Source organism: Notamacropus eugenii, chromosome 6 (genome assembly GCF_028372415.1).
Source record: "Notamacropus eugenii isolate mMacEug1 chromosome 6, mMacEug1.pri_v2, whole genome shotgun sequence".
Lineage (NCBI taxonomy): Eukaryota > Metazoa > Chordata > Mammalia > Diprotodontia > Macropodidae > Notamacropus > Notamacropus eugenii.
Genome location: NC_092877.1, coordinates 291,071,309 through 291,093,198, shown reverse-complemented (window position 1 = coordinate 291,093,198; position 21,890 = coordinate 291,071,309). Strand labels below are relative to the sequence as shown.

The 21,890-nt window shown below is 38.7% G+C and overlaps 1 protein-coding gene across 14 annotated transcripts in view; it reads left to right on the top strand.

The window, feature by feature from the left end:
• Positions 1 to 21,890, top strand: part of ELF1 (E74 like ETS transcription factor 1) — a 127,105-nt gene that overhangs the window by 75,250 nt on the left and 29,965 nt on the right. For 5 of the 14 annotated variants that reach the window (XM_072617086.1, XM_072617090.1, XM_072617088.1 and 2 more), the window contains 2 exons: positions 2,008 to 2,272; positions 16,146 to 16,193. In XM_072617086.1, the coding sequence (XP_072473187.1) occupies positions 2,201 to 2,272; positions 16,146 to 16,193 (120 nt within the window). In that variant the 5' untranslated portion in view covers positions 2,008 to 2,200. Of the gene's footprint in view, positions 1 to 1,362; positions 1,657 to 2,007; positions 2,273 to 16,145; positions 16,194 to 21,890 lie in introns of those variants that run through there. The other 9 variants (XM_072617095.1, XM_072617097.1, XM_072617096.1 and 6 more) reach the window with 4 other exon arrangements.

Below are 21,890 nucleotides of genomic sequence, written 5' to 3'. Positions count from 1 at the left end.
CTCAAAAATTTTTTTATAAGAGAGTTTTATACTTTTATTTATTTAATCCTGAATGGGTCTTATTGACTTCCAGATAGTTTAGTCCTTTTTTTGTGGATATTTCGAGTGGAATTTCTCTATAAAATTTTTGTTAGTTATGTACAAAAATATTAATCTTTTCTGTGGATTTATTTTGTTTTTTGTTAGTGAAGTTATTCTTTACTAGGCTTTGTTTACTTTCTCTACTCGTATCACAGTTAGCTATTCCCCCATTTTGTTCTGCTTCTTCTCCTGCCTCTGCACATTTGATGCAGGTCGTTCCTGTGCCCTCTGTTCTGAAGACAACGTGCTTGTGAACATAGAGCTTGTCCCCTGTGCACATAGCTTTTCCACTAACTTCACTGTAAGCCCATTAGTATAGGGACTATTCTATCTTTCATCTCTATTGCTAGTACCCAGCAACATATTACTTTTAATTGGTGTTTGTTTTTCTTAAAGTTGTAAAAGATTTACTTATCTGTCACCTAATTTTTAAAGTAACTTGTTTGTTTTTATGTTATATATGTGTGCCATGTAAAATTCCATGTCACACTGTTCTCTTGGATCCCCTATAATTACATACGTATTTTGAAAGAATAATTCCCCAGAGTTATGCTCCCCCCCCCCCCCCCCCCCTTTAACTTGCCTAGAATTTTATAAGAACTTTTAAGTGTTGGAAATATCAGAAATCTTTTGTATCACAACCCAGTGTAGGAAATAGTAGTATTGGAGTGAATTTTTTCCCATCTCTTATTTTGTTTTAATTGCCAGTTGGGGAATTCCATGTCTGTGCTGATGATCTCTGATGTCCAGAAAGTAGATGAAATGACCTTTACTTAAGTTAGAAACAGGGTATATGACTCGGCACAGCCTAGATAGCTTTTTTTCCAAAGTTTTTAGGGTGACTGATTCATCCCATCAACTTGTGTTTCTAGCTCTCTGCCAACTTTAAAAACAATTAAAGACCATCTTTTCTATCCCTTGGCTGATAGCTAACCCAACCTTTTTTTTTTTTTTTAAATATCAGTAATATCTAAAATATCATATAAAAACATTAAATGTTAATGCATTTCAGTTTTCATATTACTTATTTCATGTCATGTTTTATGACCAACAATACTTTAGGATTTATTTTAAAAAATCTTTTTTCCCCTTATAAATACAAAGCTAGATTCTATAAACATATACCTATTTTCTGTGAATTGTTTTAGTTCTTGAGTTGCCTTTCTGCTCTTTTCTTATTATAATGTGCAGGTCTTTGCATGTTCTAATTTGCCATGACGTGGTCAGTGCTGTTTCCTTCCTGTTGCTTGCAAGCCTGTGCTGGAGATAAGGGTACATTTCAGTACATTTAAAAAAAAAAAACACATCGAAGATCAGAAAAACAGAGTAGCTCGTTTTTAAACCATTTTGTATCTCAGAAGATTTCTTTTAAGGCCCTGAAGTTCTTTTTGTCTTCTGCTTATTTACAGAAATAAGGTAAAGACGGCTTAAAGATCTAGAATGGAACCAGAAAACATGACATAAAAATTATTATACCTATAAAGCAGGATGACAGGGATGTTCTGCTAAGGGGAAAATGACTATTATACTTATACAACTTCTCAATAGGTCATTGACCTGGTTGGTAAAAATCAGGTAGGAGGCATAAATTGATTTTTGTCTATGATGGTGCCTTTATAGTAATTATATATTTGCTAATCATAAATATTTAAAAATTAAAATATTCCAGATACTATGAAATTTTTGAAAAATGTTTATGAAAATCAAACTAATAAAAGTTGAGCCAAGCTCCACAAGAAAATACTATATGATTGACTTGATCATAGCATTATAGCTGGAAAGCATCTCAGAGACTAACTAGTCCAAGTCCCTCATTATGTTTGATCCTTTTAATTACTAGGTGCCCCTAGCATTGATTTAACTTATATATATATATATTTGCTGTGTTAAGAGTGAAAGATAACCTAATGACTTTTTTTTTTTCAGGGGAAGACATATAAATGAAGAAAAATAAGCCAATGGAAGGTTTCCTTTGTTGAAATTAAAACACTGGAAAACTCAGAAAATTCATATGTTTTTGACACCTGTGACTTGTACGACAAATTGAGTACCGGAAATCTTCCATCTGATACTTGAACCTGAAATTTTTCTGATGAAGCATTAAAGGGAATGCTTTATTATGGCTGCTGTTGTACAACAGAACGATCTAGTCTTTGAATTTGCCAGTAACGTCATGGAGGATGAACAGCAGGTATGAGAGATAAACGAAATTATATTTAAGTATCTTTGTCTTCTCTTTATATCTTGTAATTTTTTTTAAAGAGAGGAATTTTAAAAATATCATGCTTTAGAAACAGAAAAATGGCATGTTAATTTATCACCGAAAGTGAAACTAAAGAGTTTGAGGGAGTGTGCACTTATGTTTTGAACGTTATTTTGATTCCAAGTTATTATTTTCTTCTCGCATGGGTCATGGGCAAGTAAATTAATTTCTTGCCTCAAGTTACCCATTTCTGGGTTTTGGGTGACTTTATGGTGCTTTGAAAATTTTGGCATACATGTTGAGTAATAAAGTTTTACAAAATGTATGTCAATAAGGTTTTCTTTTAAACTTATGAACTTTTCTGTTGCATGTAAAATATGGGAGTAATATTAAAACACTAACTTATAAATATAAATCAGTCTTGATAATTTTTATGTAAATGTGTTCTGTATAACATTTATTAAAAATAAACTGTTTAAAATAGTGTCCTGTAATACAATTAAAATATGAACCGATATGCCTTTGGGCAAGCTATCCATTCTCTGTTGCTCAGTTTCCTTGTTTGTAAAATGTAAAATGATTTCAAAGATTCCTTCTACCTCTAACATTGGCGACATACAAGATATACAGGTGAATATGTGCCTAAAATAATTTGGACACTGAGCATTAAGTTAAGAACATTTGGAAGCCACACCTCCTTCCCCATTCCCCCACCTCAGAATATGAATACATTGAACATGCTTTTCTTTTGCACTTTTTTTTTTTTTAACCTGATTTCTGGAGGAATTGAATTGTATTTGGGTCTTCTTATACTTGGTCTCCAAGCTTTTCCCTGAACTTGGCCTTCCTTTACCTCATCTCTGGTAGGAGTTAGTTTTTCATTTTTCTTTCTCTATCACAATTATCTGATGCAATGCCTTGCATATGGTCAACACTTAATAAATTTGAATTCACTTTTTTGTATATGTTGGCAGAAAGCCGTGGTATTCAAGAGGAGTTTTATAGAAAAGGGGAGTCAGTTAGAGGGAATAGAATTATAGAACTCTGCAGCTTAGAGATCAGCTCCTACTTTTTACTTTAAGAAGCATAATTAGGAAGAATTGGTGATGTCACTGGTAAACAAGGAGTAATTAGTTGTGGCAGGGTCAGGAAAGGGGGCTGATTGGCAAAAGTACTTGGTAACCCTGTAAGCACATGACAAAGACAAGGCAACCATGCCAAGATCATGGTTATGTTATCCTTGTCATAAAGTGTATATTTGAGAGTAAGAGAACCATTTTGTTATCAGGCTTTTATTTTCATAGAAGGGTTTCGGGCCTAATACAATCATCCGGATTTATTTTTGTACTTTTTAGTTATCACATGTAAAACCTGAAAGAAGTTCAGATGTAGTTTCAATTGTGACCTAAACGTATGAATAAATCATCTTTTAGTTAACATTGAGGTTTGCTTACTTTTCTTGTACTCTTGGACAAATTGAATGCTTTTTGAGAGTATTGATTAGGCTTTAATCTAGAATTTAATCTAGAAAAAATTGAAAGTGTGCCTTGATGGGGAAGAGGCAGTTGGAGAGTACAGAGTAGGTTATAAGGATGGTAGCCTTCTCTTAAAACTTAGAACAGATATTTAGTAAATTCCACTCTGCTAGTATTTAGCATGGATGAGCCAGTCCCTGCCCTCATGGGCTAGGAATACGTTGTGAATATGATTATGTGTAAGGTATGTCTGTACCTCCCAAGAAACATCATGGTATTGTGGAAAGGGCATTGGATTTGGAGTTTGAGGACCCACGATCACATTCTGTGTCTGCTGCTTACTATCCTTGCAAACTTGGGCCAGTCCCTTAAACTTTCTGGGCTTCAGCTGCCCAATCTGTAAAATGAAGGAGTTGGACTAAGTGCTGTTATAATAAAGTTCCTTCCATGTGGGGAAGGGACAGGCAGGCACTGTGCTAAACACTTTATGGATATTACATAATTTGTGATCTAAACCAGCGACATAGATATACCTATATGATTTCAGATAATATTTTTGACAGATTTCAGTTGAATTAAGTGCCAAAAGCTATATTAACATAACATTATAGAAGTCTTTTGGAAGAAAATTTAAGCTTTAAAATTTACTTCAGAAAACTGGTGCTAACTGCTCACTGCAAGACTGATTTATAAGTTATTGCTTCACAGCTTTCTCTTTCTAGGATGATATCCAAAAAAAGCTCTTTTCTTAAAATTATGTGCTTTGTAAAACACACAGCAGCAATGTAGTTCTTTCTGGGTGTCATGGTCATTGGGTTTTGTGGTGTTCCATTATTTTGTTTACATATATTTTGTTTTTATTCAGTCATTTGTGTCTGACTTTTCATATCCCCATTTGGGGTTTTCTTGGCAAACTGCAGTATTGGAGTGATTTGCCATTTCCTTCTCCAGCTCATTTTATAGGTGAGGAAGCTGAGGCAAATGAGGTTAAAGTGACTTATGCAGGGTCCCAAAGCTACTAAGTGTCTGAGGTCAAATTTGAACTTGGGTCTTCCTGACTTTAGGCCCAGTGCCTGATCTGCTGCACAGCCTCTTTCTGTAATAAAGCCAGATATTTCATCAATGAATTCAAAATTCTAAAACAGTTTTTGATGATATAATAATAGGGGCACATAGAATTAAAAAACAATACTTTCTGAATAGACAATCCATTCTTTTGGTAGGGGAAGCTTTATGAAATTAAAAATATCACTGGACCAAGAGACAGTAGATTTATGTTTTAATCTTGGCATTCACTTCTTAGCTGTGTGGTCTTAAGAAAATCACAGTGTTTTCAGAGCCTGAATTTTCTTATCTGTGATAAATTATGGTTGCATTTTATTTTGATGCAATCTAATTATTCTTTTTCACAGCATTATAGCTATAGCATAATATAGTAGGGCCTGGGTCTAAGAGGATAGCCCTCTGGCTTACCCAAGGCCTTTGAAGGGGAGAGTAGTGCCCCCCATAAGGTGCACATGTGCAGCTGGAAGAGAGCTCTTTACACAGTTTCTCCTTGTACACAGTTAAATGGGCACTAACTTGAGTGACCTCAGGGTATAAAAACAGGGCCGAGAGCAGGTGGTGTAATCCTTCCCATTACTCTTTTATCATCCAGCCAGACTATGGGCCAGGTCTAGCTTAATTTTTTAAACCAAAAATTTGAACATGAGATTTGACAAAGGCATTTTCTCTTGTGCTATATTATCTTGCATCGAAGTATATTAGTTTTGAAATTAGGACTAGATTTTTGGGATTCTTTGAATTTTTTTTTCTCATTTTTTGGATGGGAAAAGGCAAGTCAATTGGGGTTAAGTGACTTGCCAAGGTCACACAGCTGGTAAGTGTCAAGTGTCTGAAGCTGGATTTGAACTCAGGTTCTTTGATTTTCTTTGATATTTGAAGACCACATAGATAATGAAAAATAGCAAATTGGCAGGGGATGAGGATCAAGGGGAAAAACAGTTTCGCTTAACTATGTAAAAGTAATAATAATTATGACATTATGTGATCTGTTCAACCATTTATTTTTACATAGTTGCCATGTAGCAAATAATAATGAAACATATCATTAAATATATGATTTTCTTGTTTAATTTGATCGCAGCACTTAAGTCCATTTGTGTCCAGTCTTTGTAGTTAGCTCATGGAAGCAAAAGGTCTTCACTTTAACTTTCTTCATTTAGATGAAAACATGGTCTGCATCAAGTGAATGGCGTCTTTTTTATTGCTAGTTGGCTGACTGATGTAGAACAGTGGGCAGTAATGAGGATGCCACTGACCCACCATCGATAGGAGTGATGGCGCTGAACATATTTGTGCGGATTGACCTGCTGGTGACAAATTGCACAATATTAAAAAAACAGATGGTCAGGGCTAAGGGTGCCATCTGTGACCCATGCACAGGGTAAATCTAATGGACTCATGCTGGGGGTTGAACCTCGTGACATGGATGTTATTATTACTCTATCTTGACCTAAGGTTGTTGCCTTTTTAGAAATTAAGAAATGCCCTTGGAGTCCATGAATCTAAATATATTTTAAAATCTCTATTCATTTAATTGCTTGGAGAATCTTTTTTCTTATTTCAGGGCATGTGATGTGAAGAAATTTTCTGTTTTCTAAAATTACAGGTGTTTACAAAAAGTAGTCTGGATAATAACAGCACATACCTCATAGAGTTGTTGTGAGGATGAAAGGAGGTAACATGGAAAATGCTTTGCAAACTTTGAAGTGCTATACAGATGCTGCTGTTTCCCCTCCAAATCCACCCATCTTTCAAACTTCCCTATTTCTCTTCAAGAGACTAACGTCCTTCTACTCATCTACGTTCTTAATCTCTATGTCATCCTCCACTCCTAGATGTTACTCACCTTCCCCAGTTCCCACATTCAGTTAGTTGATGAACCTTTCTGATCACAATATCTCTTGCATACATCCTCACACTGCCACCACTCATTCATCAAAACCTCATCTCTCTTAACTTGGACTCCACAATTCCGTCCCTGTGCTCTTCAGTCCACTTTGCACATAACTGCCAAAGTAATTTTTCTAAAATGAAAATCTGACTATGTTCATTCATTCTCCTTCTCTGTCTGAACCTCTCTGTATCCCTTCGTCCCTCCCTCCCTCCCTTCCTCCCTCCCTCCCTTCCTTCCTCCCTCCCTCCCTTCCTCCCTCTCTCCCTCCCTTCCTCTCTCCCTTCCTTCCTCCCTTTCTCCCTTCCTCCCTCTCTCCCTCCCTCCCTTCCTCCCTCCCTCCCTCCCTTCCTTCCTCCCTTCCTCCCTCCCTTCCTTCCTTCCTCCCTCCCTCCCTCCCTTCCTTCCTCCCTCCCTCCCTCCCTCCCTCCCTCCCTCCCTTCCTTCCTTCCTTCCTTCCTTCCTTCCTTCCTTCCTTCCTTCCTTCCTTCCTTCCTTCCTTCCTGTCTCCTTTTCCCCTCTACCCCTCCCATTCCCCCAAGTCCACAAATTTCCTGTTACCTCTAGGATAAAGTATAAACTCCTCTATTTGTTATTTAAAGGTCTTCATAACAAAACTACCTTTCAAGTCTTATTATGTATTACTTCCCTTAATGTACTCCAGATTGGCCAAACTGGCTTTGCTGTTCCTCAGAGGTGACAGTATGTGTCCCATGCTTGGAATTTATCTTTCCTGGGCACGCAGCTGCTTGTGGTTCTCCCCCCTCTCCCCATATCTGCTTTGTACATGTTTGTGTGTGTTTGCATGCATGCGTCTACGTGCATGGAACCTTGTGTGTAAGTTCCTTGAGGGCAGTGACTTTCTCCTATGTATGTCTAGCACCTAGCGTAGTGCCTGACACATAGTACGTGTGTAATAAATGCTTATTCGTAAACAGTAGCAATGTATTGTTAGTACTTGCAGTTCCTGCACAAAGCTTCACCTACTTCTTTATTAATTGTGTATTTGTGGAGGATGTTCAATATTGAAACAGTCTAATAGTATAGAAAGATTGGGCCTGTATCTGAAACACTATAAAGTGACTTTGAGTGCCTGAAATTGGGCGTTGATAGTATTGTGTTCATCCTTCGTTGCCAAAGAAGACCATGCCATCAGAGAAATAATGACATGACTTGCACTTGACTTTGTTTTGAGTGAGGGAGGGCTGTGCAGGTTACCAGCCTCACTTCTCCTCCAGAGCCATCTGAATCCAGTGACCAGATAGTTATCAAGATGACTGGAGATGAGCCAGGATGAGGCAATTGGTTAAGTGACTTGCCCAAGGTCATACAGCTAGTGCATGTCAAATGTTTGAGGTGAGATTTGAACTCAAGTTCTCCTGACTCCTGCACTGGTGCTCTATCTACTGCACCACCTAGCTGTATGAAATGTGTGAAATATGTATGAAAAGGCGTATTGGTTTTTGTTTTTTTTTTTTTTTGAGGCTTTACTTGGAGGTGTTTTGGAGCTCTCCTTTTTATGGGTCTGTGCCTTGGGCATCCCATGCTTCATAATGTAGTGCTTTATCTTTTTTTGCTTATTCTGCAGTCATCTGCTCCGAGTAAATCGTCATTACTGGCCTAGCTGAGACTGTAATCCTAACCCTCTGGGTAACCACCCCCACCCGCTCCTCCTCTCCTCCCAACACATGCTTTGCTTTACTGGGCAAGGCACTGAGTCTGTGATTTTTTCTGTGGGAGGCTGTTTGTGCTGGCTTGGATGGAGTTTGAGTCCAGAATCAGCTCTAGGGGCTCTGCTCTGCAGATCTAGCTCAGAGTTCTGGGTTTGTGGGCAGCGCTCAGAATCCTTGGCTTTCCTTCTTTCTTTCTTCTCATACTTCTGCTGCCTTGGTTCAGGCCCTGATGACTTTTCATTTGGAGTCTTTCTTGTTGGTTGTAAAGTGATTAGCAGAGGAGTATGCTGGGTGAGGAATCCTGTGAATGGGGCCAAAAGATCGTAGAGTTAGAGCTGAAAATGATGTTAGAAGTCATTTCATTCCATGTCTTATTCCCCTAGTTGAAGACTTAAGGACCTGGGGAAAGATAAGAGAACTAGAATTGAGTCGATGCTATGAACAAAATGTGGTAGAAGGAATGTGGAGGAGAAGAAGAAGCTGACCCCTCCCGTTATGTTAGGATCGTTCCTTTCTGAATAGGTCAAATTCCCAAACTAATCCCACTTCATCAGGTAATTTCTCTTTTTTAATTATTACTCACTATTGCATAGAGAACAGAATAATTAAGTGATGAGACAAAGGGTTTTTTTTTTAATTGAGGGAGGGAAACGAGGGATCACACACATAAACATAGCATATGTTTTGAGGGAGTTGCTAAGTTAATACTGTAGAATAACTGAACACTTTTGCCAGACTAAGAAGAGGAACCATAGGAGATGGATAGAAGGATGATGAAAAGAAACTCTGTCCTGCTGTTTACTCGTTCTGTCCTGAAGTCTGCAGTCCTTTTGAGATAGATTGTGCTTTTTTATTTCTTAACTCATCTCAATTGGCCATTAATAGTGTTGCTAATATAAGAAAAGATGAAGTCATTCTCTAGTAAGGCAGCAAATCTTGTAAAATTTTGTTTAACAGTGTTTGGATATGGTTAACATTAGATCAGTTAATGAATGCTGCTTATTTCAAACTTGGGATCAGCTGCAGCAACTAGAAAAGCTGATCAGGTGCATCAAGCCACATTTAATTATATCTTCATTCTTATTGGGAAGTGAAAATAGCGAGCATCTTAATTTGAAATTTATAATGACTTTTTGTAATGTTACTAGGTCCTATCCCTTCCAGATTACTTGAAGAAAGTACATACTGCAGCATGTCTATCTGAACTCCTCTTAATTCTGGTGCCTTGCCTCTTTTAATTATTTCCTATTTATCCTGGACATAGCTTGCTCATACATATTTGTATGCTTGTTGTCTCATCCATTAGGGGGTGAGATTTTTGAAGAAGGGTACTGTTTTCTTGTTTCTCATTGTATCCCTGGCACTTAGCTAGTGCTTGGAACATATTAGGTGCTTAATAAATGTTTATTGACTGACCAGAGTAAATAAATACATGTGCCTTGAATGTGTGTGTGTTCGTCCTTCGTGGCCAAAGAAGACCATGCCATCAGAGAAATGATGACATGACTTGCACTTGATTTTGTTTTGAGTGAGGGAGGGCTGTGCAGGTCACCAGACTCACTTCTTCTCCAGAGCCGTCTGAATCCAGTGACCAGATATTCATCAGGATGACTGGAGATGACCCAGAATGAGGCAGTTGGGGTTAAGTGACTTGCCCAAGGTCACACAGCTAGTGAGTGTCAAGTGTCTGAGGTGAGATTTGAACTCAGGTCCTCCTGACTCCTGCACTGGTGCTCTATCCACTACACCACCTAGCTATCCCCCTGCCTTGAATAAGAACTGAAAAGCTTATGGACACTCCCTCTCCCAATATCTTTTCTATAATCTTTTATGAGGGAGACAGGTGAGAAATAAGTTTGTATAAAGCATTTACTTGGGAGAAAACAATTATTTCAAAGAATTAGTTAAAGGTTCTGTATATTCTCCGTACTTTTGTTTAAAGAGAATTAATTAATACTACTAATAATGATTGCAATATTCTCCAGTACTCACAATAATAAAAAGGGGTGAATTTACGTTCAGGATAGTTCTAGTGTTATATATTTTATAGTAATTATTTAAAAAGTCTCATTCCTCTTTACATCCTCCATAGTACCTATAGACATGGTGGGTACTCAGTATTTGTATGAATAAATTCACTTTGTCATAGGCTATTATATTCAGACGTTAGCTAACAATTACCTTGACTGTAAATGTGTTGTGTCCTGCTTTTACAAAGTCACTTGACATGGTCTTTTATGATGTAATTTTGGATGAAATAGAGAAATGTGGTTTGGATAATTAGAATTTGAGTGGTTCTATAACTTGGTTGAACAACCATACATAAAGCATTTATTATAGGTACTTCAAGTAATATCAGCCCGAAGGGTAGTCTCTGTTAGTGTGATGCAAGTTTCTTCTACCCTTGGTCCTATCCTGTTCAGTACTTTTATTGATAAATGGTGTTGAGTGGATGATTTAATTAAGTACTCCTATGTGCATGTAATAGTCAGGTGCTGCAGAGATAACAAAGATCATTGAATTCAATTCAACAAGTATTGATTAAATAAAAGTGTTCCTACATAAGCTTTATAGCTTATGGACCTAGAAAGGGGATGTATCACGTACTGAAATATTATGACTGAGAACGTCAGTCAAATCTGTGGATGACTCATAATTGAAAAGATAATAGAGAACACATTGTATGACCAAGTCATAATTGAGAAGAATCTCTGAAGTTGTAGAGCTAAGCTGATACCAGCATTATTTCAGTTGCTCCTGTTATAGTTCAAGTTCATGTATTTAGGTTTTAAATAAATCAGTATAGGGTGAGAAAACCCAACAGTAGTTCATATGGAAGGCAGCCATCATGATTTTAACTGACCACAAGCCTAATATGCAGTTATTAAAAATCCTAACTTAAGCTTACTTTATATTAGTAAAACAATAGTGCCTGCTTTCCTCTGTGCTAATTATATACTATCTGGAATATATTTTTCTCTGCTTTTTTTAATCTGTCTGTAAAGCATTTTGCATTGTTCTTAGCAGGCCATGTGCTCACATACTCACTCTCTTCCCTTTCCCACTTCCATTTTTGACATACCCACTCTTTTTTGCATTAAATTTTTTTATCCCTGTTTCTTATTTTGAAATCATCTTCATTTCCAAATATACAAGCCTCCTTCTCTCTCCAATGAAGCATCTCACTCTTTTTTTTTTAAAGGAAATTTAAAAAAAACATTTTTGTAAAACAAATCAACTATCTGACAGTATATATGGTATATTCCACGTGTGTAATCTCCTATTCCGACAGTGATAGTTTTGCTCTATTCTGTGCTAATTATATTACATGTGGAATATTGTCTTCCAATGTGGGTGCCATATTTTTAAAAGGGATGCTGAGAAACTAGAATATATTTAGAAGTGGCTGACTTTATTTGTCTGGAAACCATGCCTTTGTGTTTTCTTTGGGTGATAGAAGCAATTAGTGATGTTTAGTCTGGATAAAAGAGTGGCAGAGAGAAGGGTCTATGATAGTGTTCTTCATGTGGGACTATTATGTAGAAGGAGGATATTTGCTCTCTGTTGTTGCAGAAGGTGGAATTAGAACTAGTTGGTGGTAGTTTTTAAGTTCATTATAACAGTTAGTCCAGAATGGAGCATCCTTCTAGAACTCCCCCAAAGTCTTTTTCAGCTTTCCCTTATGGTTCTTGTTAATTGTTGGTCTCATGCCAATATTTAGTCTTCCATTAGTGAATTCTTCATCCTTTCAAGTAGTCAGATGCCATCGGGGTCATTATAGTTGGGGGTCAAGCAAGACCTTGGAACAACTCTTAGTTGTTAAAGTCTCTTCCAATTTGCAAATTCTGTGAGCTATAATGTCTTCTACTATAATATGTGCATTTCCCGATGTTTTAGTGAACCCTGGTAACTAGAACATCCATATATCTAGAATTGTTGGGAATAGAGTACTCTGAATAATTGAGAGTGCTATAACCCATTTTTTTTTCCTGACTTGCTTCAGTTTTTCTTGATTTTCTGTTCGACCTTCTGAGAATAGCTGACGTAGTTCTTGGATTGAATAAATAGTCTTGTCAGTTTTAGTTTTAATTAATCAGGCAGCTTAGATGTCATAGGGCAGTACTCCCCTTTAATACTGTAGTGCTTATCAGCTTGTGCTTAATTGGTTTGACATGATGGAGTTCCTTATATCACTATTTTGGTAACATTTGTTATGAGCTTGTTTATTTCCTGGAGTCATAATATAACTAAACTGCTTCATTCAGGTACCTGCCCCAATTTACTTCCTACTTAATAAAATTACTGATGAAGTTCTGGTCTTAGGCCTCTTTGGTAAATCATGAGTTCTTTTTGTTTATTGTGAATTTCCATCAACAAGCATTTATAATGAGCTTACTGCATGCTAGGCACTGTGCTAAACATTTGAGGTACGATTGCAAAAACGCTCTCTGCTCTGGTGCTCATAATCTGATGAAGGAGAGACAGCTTGCATGCAACTTTGTTACAAACAAGATTATCTGTCTAAATTTGGAGGTAACATTGGAGACAAGGTATTAGCATGAAGGGGGACTGAGTTTGTATGGGAAGCCCTTTGCAATCCTTAAGGCAGAACATGAATGCTAACTATGTTGTCTGCAGAGAGGGATACAGCTGGTCAGGGTGCAGACCCAGGATTAGAGTTTGGATCTTCTGATTCCCACTGTATTGTTCCCCAGATGGTATTGGGGATAGTTGCCTACATCAGAGATGTCAAATATCTCCAGCTTAGACAATCCTCCTGAGTACAACTGAATGAGATTAAAATATAATTGGAGAATATTTAACTGAATAAAGCAAAATACAATAAAATTTAAAGAATTTAATTGGTGGCCTCTGGGGATGGTTTAGTGGCCCCATTTCTATTTTGAGTTTTGGACCACTGTTGTACCTTACTGAAAGTTGGAAGTTTTTTGTTTTTGTTGTTTGGGTTTTTTTTTGGTGGAATTTAGAATGAAGGTGTATGTCTTGGTTTGTTCCTAAAAGATCGTTATTTCAATGTTTTGTAAAGTCCTAGAGACAGTTAGTTACAAGGACATCAATCAGTAAGCATTCATTAGGTAACTACTATGTGTTAGGCACTGAGAAGAAAAAGGCAAACAAAAGAGCCCCTGCCCTAGAAAAGTTTATATTCTATTAGGGGAGACAAAAACTGTGTGTATGCACTATAACTGCATAACAAAATAAGCATCAAGTCATTGGATGGGAGGGGAATGGAGGGAGGGCCCTAGACACCCCTGGGAAAGATCAGGAAAGGCCTCACGGAGGAGGTGACTCTTGAGCTGAGTTTAGAAAAGGCTTTGAAATGATGGAAATAAAGAGAGGTTGCATTTCAAGCATGGAAGGTAGCCAGTGCACAGGCACAGGGTATATGGGGTACAGTGCAAGGCCTGTTTGGTTGGACTGTGTAGTGTGTAAGTGGGGGCAGTGTATAATAAGGCTGGAAAGATAGGCTGGAGCAGATCATGAAGGGCTTTAAATGACAAAAGAGTTGTTTATTTTTGATCCTGCACTGGAGTGAGTTAGAGTAATGACATGGTCAGACCTATGTTTCAGAAAAATTACTTTGCTGGCTGTGTGGAAGGTGGGTAGGAGGGATAAGAGTTAGAAGACAGGAGTCCAGGGAGGGATGATGAAGGCTTGAACCAGGATGGAGTGGAATGGAGAAAGGGGGGCCTATCAGAGAGGTGTTGTTATAGCAAGTGATTGGACAAGTGGAGTAAAGGAGAGTGCACCAAGGTTAAGAACCTAGAAGACCAAAGTATGGAGGTAACCTTGGTAACAATTGGGATGATTGGAGAGGCAGGTGTTTTGCAGGTTAGGAATAATGAAATCTTTTTTTTTTTTTTTTTCAAAATGTTAAGTTAGAAATGCCTATCCAGTTAGAACATTTAGTTTGAAATTCCCAGTAGGCAATTGGTGAGTTCAGGAGAGGGACTAAGGCTGGATATATTTATTCTGGGAATCATCTGCATCAAGGTTATATTCAAGAGAACCATAGAGATCACCAAGGAAGAGAATGGAGAGAGAAAATTCTGAGGAGCTTTGGAGTATAATACTGTTGGGTGGGTGTGATACGGTGATGATCCAGAGAAGGTGACCAAGGCAGATGGAGGGAAGCTCATAACATTCAGCCGTGTAGAAGGTGGTCAGCAGAGTCAAGGGCCACAGAGAGCTCAAGAAGAACAAGCCACCAGCTTAGCAGCACCCACACAGCTTTCTAAATACCCTTTAGTGCCCATTTCAATTGGAAAGAATGAAGTCTTTGCCTTTTTAACCAGTAGACATTCTACCCTACTGTGAAGCTGGCTTTGCTTTTTTCCCCCTAGTCTCTCAGGCATGTGGTGCTTGTCCTTAGGCCTTTTTTCCTATGTGATGATAGTGGGAGAGGAAAACAGGGACTTGGTGCTGTGGTTTCAGTGACAGATGATGACACTCCTTTTACTTCTTTTAGGTACCTTTGCTGTTAACCTATCGAGTTAGGAAGTCGTCTGGAGCACAGAAAGGTTAATATAGTCACACAACTAGTTACGTATCAGAGTCAGAACGGGAACTCACATCTTCTTGAGTCCAAGGCCAGTTCTCTATATCCATGGTGACTTAGAAAAAAAATGACTCGATCTTGCTTTTATTTTAAAGAAATTTTTTGTTTTAAAAATAGTGAAATAATAGATTTATGTGAGGTTTTTGACTTGTCTTAATTGCCTGTAATGTGGATCAGCCGGAATCTGTCTCTTTTTTTTTTCTTTTCTCTCTTAACCAACCCTGCTGTTGGATTCATCTTACTAATATACTTTAATGCCTACTAACTCTTAATAAAATCCCATTGTCTGACAAAACCTGACTGAAGGAGCTGGAGATGTATATGCTAGAGGAGAGGGATGAGGAGGTAGTTTACAGGATAGTTTTAAAAAGTTTGAAGGGTTGTCATGTGGAAGGACATTATGAGGCAATGAGTAGAAGTTGCCAAGGGACAAAATTTGGGCTTCATGTAAGGAAACACTTTGCAATAATTGGGACTGTCCAAAAGTGGAATGGGGTTCTCCTCACTTGAAAGTCTGGAAAGGTTGGAATTGCCCCCATGCCAGATATATTGTGGAGGGGGTTGGATCTCTGCTGAGGTATGAATTGTAATAGAGGTCTTCTGAGGTGCCTTCTGTCTCTGTGGTTCTGTGTAGTTGGAGAGGACATGGGACTGAGAAGATCTGAATTCTATTTTGTCACCTCAGGCAAGGCATCAGCTTCTCTATCTTCCTTTGTATGTAGGGGGATGGGGCAGTTGCTGGACTAGGTGATCTCCTTCCTGCTCTGTCATTCTAGTAGACAAGGTACTGAAATGTTACATTTTGTCATGTGGCTTATGAAATTCCCCAAACTTTACCCCCCTTAAGATAGAAAGCACTCACAGGCAACCTCAGTTAATTGACAGTGATAACTCCTGCTTGAAAGTAACGATTGTGAAAGTAATTTTGTCTGAAGACTCCATTTCTTTTTTACCTCTGGAAACTTAGGGCATTCCCTTCCATCTTTCTATACCCTCCCCCATACCCTCACCCCCCTCAAAAGAAAGAAAAACACAGCAACGACAAAACAACTCACAAATTAAATCCTGGTGTTACAGGAGGCTAGAGACTGCAATATTTAATGAGTATAGCTAATAAACTGTACATGATAGTTTGATCATACTTCCTCTGAAAAAAACTTTTGTTTCTATTACATAGGAATCCCAGCTCATGAATGCTGGCTGTGATGAAGATAAGGAAAACCTTGTAAGTTCAATATTCTAGTAATTAGAAACTGAATAAGCTAAGTTTTATATGCTTGGGTTGTGCCACCATGATAATCAAACAATGAAAGTATTATACCTAGTTTTCATGTAGTGCATTTGCTACAATTAGCTAAAATATTGTAGTTCAAGTCCTAGGAACTTCTTATGTTTAGAGAAAAAGCATGTTATTTTCTAATTGTTTTATGGTATGTAAAGTAAATAGTCTTTATCAAGCATGGATACTGTAATTTGAAGCGAACACAAAGGTCCTCAAAAGAGAAGGAGGGGTTCTTTATTATAAAGTACTTGTAATTAACTGCGTGGTACTTTAAGAGAAAGCCTGGATAAATAGATGTTTCCTTTTAAGTTGCTTCATAAAGAATACTGACAGGATGTTACACAACATTCACATACCAGATTGAGCTCTGTTGTTAGAGAAATTGGGCAAAACCGAACAAGTTATTTGGTCAGCTCTCAAGCATTTTTATTTCCACATGTTTGGGGAACAAATTTATTTACTCAGTGGAGTTGGAAGGGTCATGCATAGTTTTTTGAAGACTCTCTTAGAAGCTATGCTGGATTGAGCGAGTGAATAAAACCACTCTGCAGTTCTTATTGCTTCACTGATTTTTCACTTTGCCTTTAAAAAAAAAAGGTATTAACTGCTATCGTTGATTTTTACATGTGACAAAGGAAACTAGTGTTAGTTATCATGCAGTTTGAGTAAAACATCTCCATCCTGTAGATTATGGCTTGATTTCTTGTTAAATTCATTTTCAGTGCACTTAAAAAAATACCTTTTAGTTTAGCATTTTTTAGTTTCTTTGCAAATGAGAAAGATTTCAATTAAAATTCTGTGTTGTCAAACATTTAAAAAATGATTATATGCAAAAACAAATTTTCACAGTCTTTTATGTTTGTTTTGAGTTCTACATGCTATCACCTCTCTTCCTCCTCTCTGCCCCCTTGAGATAATAAGCAGCTTGATAGAGGTTATACATGTGCAGTGATGTAAAACATTCCATATTGGTCATTTTGTGCAAAAAGACTCAAACAAGAGGGGGAGGATGTGGAGGTGGGGAGGAGAAGGAGAGAATATGAGAATAGTATGCTTCTGTCTGTGTCAGACAGCTTCAGTTCTTTCTCGGAGGTGGATAGCTTTTTTCATCATGAGTGAGTCCTTTGGGATTGCCTTGGATCATTGTATTGCTGAGAAGACTAAGTCGTTCATAATTCTTCATCGTGCTATATTGCTGTTACTGTGTATAATAATCTCTTGGTTCTTCTAATTCCACTTTGTATCAATTCATGTAAGTCTTTCCAGGTTTTTCTGAAATTAGCCTGCTTTGCCACTTCTTATAGCACAAGAATATTCCATTATAATAATATATTGCAATTTGTTCAGCTATTCTCGAGTTGATGGGTACCTACTCAATTTCCAATTGTTAACCACCACAAAAAGAGCTACTACAAATATTTTTGTACACTCCCCACTTTCTCCCCCCCCCCCCGTCTCTTTGGGATAAAGACCTAGCAGTGCCATTGCTGGATGGATCAAAGCGTATGCATGCACAGTTTATAGCCCTAGTTCCAAATTGCTCTCCAGAATGAATTGGATCAATTCACAACCCCATCAACAATGCATTAGTGTCTCAGTTTTCGCACATCCCCTCCAACGTTTGTCATTTTTCTTTTTTGTGGTATTAGTCAATGTAATAGGTGTGAGTATTGTCAAACATTTTAAAAGGGTGGGAATTCTAGAAAAAAATGTTAAGTTTTGGAATTTTAGAAAAGCTGCACTGCGATTTATACTCTGTATGGGGAACTTGTTGTATCTTTACTTATTTTGTTAAATAATGCCCACCTACATTTAATCTGCTTCTGACCACACTGGGGGTGTCTTCAAATTTGCTGCCTCTGATGCCAACTCATCTGTGATTTACAGACAACTTTCAGGACACTGAAATGCCAAGTTACTTGCCTTTAGTCCCATAGCTAGAAACTGTCCGTGATCAGGGCTTCTTAACTCCAGTGTTGCCCATTCCTTTCCACTGCATTCTTTAGTTTGGAAATAATAAACATCAACAGTATTTCAATGCTGTTTGAAATTTGTCTGTTGGGGGGCGGAGCCAAGATGGCGGAGTAGAAAGACGCACATACACATAGCTCCGAACCCACAACCCACAGAACGGCTAGAGGGGATCAACTCACGGTGAATTCTGCACCCAGAGGCCACGGAATATTGGAGCGAGGGAGATTTCTGTTCCAGAGAGACCTGCAAACCTCTCGCGGGGGGTCCTTCGCGCTGCGGACTGGGAGCTGAGTGCAGCCCTGCAGCGGCCGCGACACCGTGAGGAAAAGATCCGAGTGGGCTACGGGGGCCGGGATCTCCAGCGGCCACGCGGGTCTCTCCACCCACAGAGGGACCTGCAAACCTCTCGCAAAAGGTCCGTCGCGCTGCAGACGCGGAGCCCAGCCCAGACCTGCGGCGGCCGCGGCTCTGAGAGGTACAGATCCGAGCAGGCTTCAGGGACGGGATCTCCAGCGGCGGCACAAGCCCCTCCACCCACAGGTGACAGGGGTCGGTGAGAGGGTCTCTTTCGTGGGTCGAGAGGGGAGTGGGGTGCCCCCATGGCTTGGGCCCCCCCCCCCCCCCCCCCCCCCGGGAGATAGAAGCTGAGAGGCGGTTGCAGACAGGGGCTCCCTAAGCGGGCGGGAGCCTGGATCCATTATGGAAGGTCTGTACAGTCCCCAAACGCTGGCTGGGAGGACCAGGAGGCGAGGTGGGTGTGAGGAGAATATTCAGAGGTCAAGTCACTGGCTGGGGAGAATGCCCAGAAAAGGGAAAAGAAATAAAACTATTGATGGCTACTTTCTTGGAGAACAGACATTTCCTCCCTTCCTTTCTGATGAGGAAGAACAATGCTTACCATCAGACAAAGACACAGAAATCAAGGATTCTGTGTGACAGCCCACCCAATGGGCTCAGGCCATGGAAGAGCTCAAAAAGAATTTTGAAAATCAAGTTAGAGAGGTGGAGGAAAAACTGGGAAGAGAAATGAGAGGGATGAAAGAGAAGCATGAAAAGCAGATCAGCTCCCTGCTAAAGGTGAACCAAAAAAAATGTTGAAGAAATTAACACCTTGAAAACTAGCCTAACTCAATTGGCAAAAGAGGTTCAAAAAGCCAATGAGGAGAAGAATGCTTTCAAAAGCAGAATTAGCCAAATGGAAAAGGAGATTCAAAAGCTCACTGAAGAAAATAGTTCTTTCAAAACTAGAATGGCACAGATGGACGCTAAGGACTTTATGAGAAAGACAGATATCACAGAACATAGCGAGAAGATTGGAAAAATGGAAGATAATGTGAAAAATCTTATTGGAAAAACAACTGACCTGGAAAATAGATTCAGGAGAGACAATGTAAAAATTCTGGGACTACCTGAAAACCATGATCAAAAGAAGAGCCTAGACATCATCTTTCATGAGGAATCATCAAGGAAAACTGCCCTGAGATTCTAGAACCAGAGGGCAAAATAAATATTCAAGGAATCCACAGAACACCTCATGAAAGAGATCCAAAAAGAGAAACTCCTAGGAACATTGTGGCCAAATTCCAGAATTCTCAGGTGAAAGAGAAAATATTGCAAGCAGCTAGAAAGAAACAATTCAAGTATTGTGGAAATACAATCAGGATAACACAAGATCTAGCACCCTCTACATTAAGGAATCGAAGGGAATGGAATAGGATATTCCAGAAGTCAAAGGAACTAGGACTAAAACCAAGAATCACCTACCCAGCAAAACTGAGTATAATACTTCAGGAGAAAAAATGGTCTTTCAATGAAATGGAGGATTTTCAGGTTTTCTTGATGAAAAGACCAGAGCTGAAAAGAAAATTTGACTTTCAAACACAAGAATGAAGAGAACCCTGAAAAGGTGAACAGCAAAGAGAAGTCATAAGGGACTTACTAAAGTTGAACTGTTTACATTCCTACATGGAAAGACAATATTTGTAACTCTTGAAACATTTCAGTATCTGGGTACTGGGTGGGAGTACACACACACACATGCACACACGCACACATACATAGAGACAGAGTGCACAGAGTGAATTGAAGAGGATGGGATCATATCTTAAAAAAAAAATGAAATCAAGCAGTGAGAGAGCAATATTGGGAGGAGAAAGAGAGAAATGGAATGGGGCAAATTATCTCTCATAAAAGAGGCAAGCAAAGACTTATTGGTGGAGGGATAAAGAGGGGAGGTGAGAGAAAATCATGAGGTCTACTCTCATCACATTTCACTAAAGGAAAGAACAAAATGCACACTCATTTTGATAGGAAAATCTATCTCACAAAACAGGAGAGTGGGGGACAAGGGCAGAAGCAGGGTGGGGGGGAGGATAGAGGGGAGGGCATGGGGAGGAGAATGCAATCCGAGGTCGACACTCATGGGGAGGGAAAGGATCATAAGAGAATAGAAGTAATGAGGGACAGGATAGGATGGAGGGAAATATAGTTAGTCCTATACAACACAACTAGTATGGAAATCATTTGCAAAACTACACAGATTTGGCCTATATTGAATTGCTTGTCCTCCAAAGGGAAGGGGTGGAGAGGGAGGGAGCTAAAGAAGTTGGAACTCAAAGTGTTAGGATCAACTATAATGTTCTTACCACTAGGAAATAAGAAATATAGGTTAAGGGGTAAAGAAAGCTATCTGGCCCTACAGGACAAAAGAGAAGACGGAGACAAGGGCAGAGAGGGAGGATAGAAGAGAGAGCAGATTGGTCACAGGGGCAATTAGAATGCTTGGGTTTGGGGGGGGGAGGGGATAAAAGGGGAGAAAATTTGTAACCCAAAACTTTGTGAAAATAAATGTTAAAAGTTAAATTAAAAAAAAAAAAGAAATTTGTCTGTTGCAAAATTCTAATCCCAGGTTTTGCTTTTCTCTGCCAGAATGCTTCCTAGACTATTTCCTCCTACTTTCACCTGATGCATGTTTCAAGAACGCTAGTTGTAATAATAGACTAAGCCAACGTAATGGAGCAGATAAATCTGCCATTGTTACCAAACAGAAAACTCCCCTTCCTTCCCCTCAAAACCCCCTCTTCCTCACTCTGTTGTCTTGCAAGGGAACTGATCTAATTGTGGCATTAATTATTTGAATCAGAATTTAAGGTCATAGGGTTTAAAGCTGAAAAAGGAACCTTATATTCTCTATTTAATTCTAACCTCCTCATTTCATGGATGAGGAAAATGAGGTCCAGAGAGAACACAGATAATCATGTTACAGTTATTATCCCTTCTACACTGCAACTTTCCCTATCATGGTTTCCATCTATCGCTTGTTGACATAAGAAATTAAATGAGAATTTTGGGGGAGTTTTGCAGAAGCTGAAGGCAACACAGAGCCTAATACCATAATATAATGGCATATAATATAATATAACCTATTTCCTAATATAATGACCAAATACTTAACCCAAATTTTACAGTAAGGTAAACACCCCTTGAAAGAAAAAAGAAACGATTCAGACTTCTCTTATACAAAAGGAGGGTCAAAGATTTTTTTCTCAGATGTTCCCAATTCTATTGTCCCCTAACCCTAGAGATGTGGAAGGGATAACTGTTTAGCTTTACACCTAGCAGGGACTTTAGAAGCTCCCACTCCGTGTCAGCAGAGTGAGAAGTAAA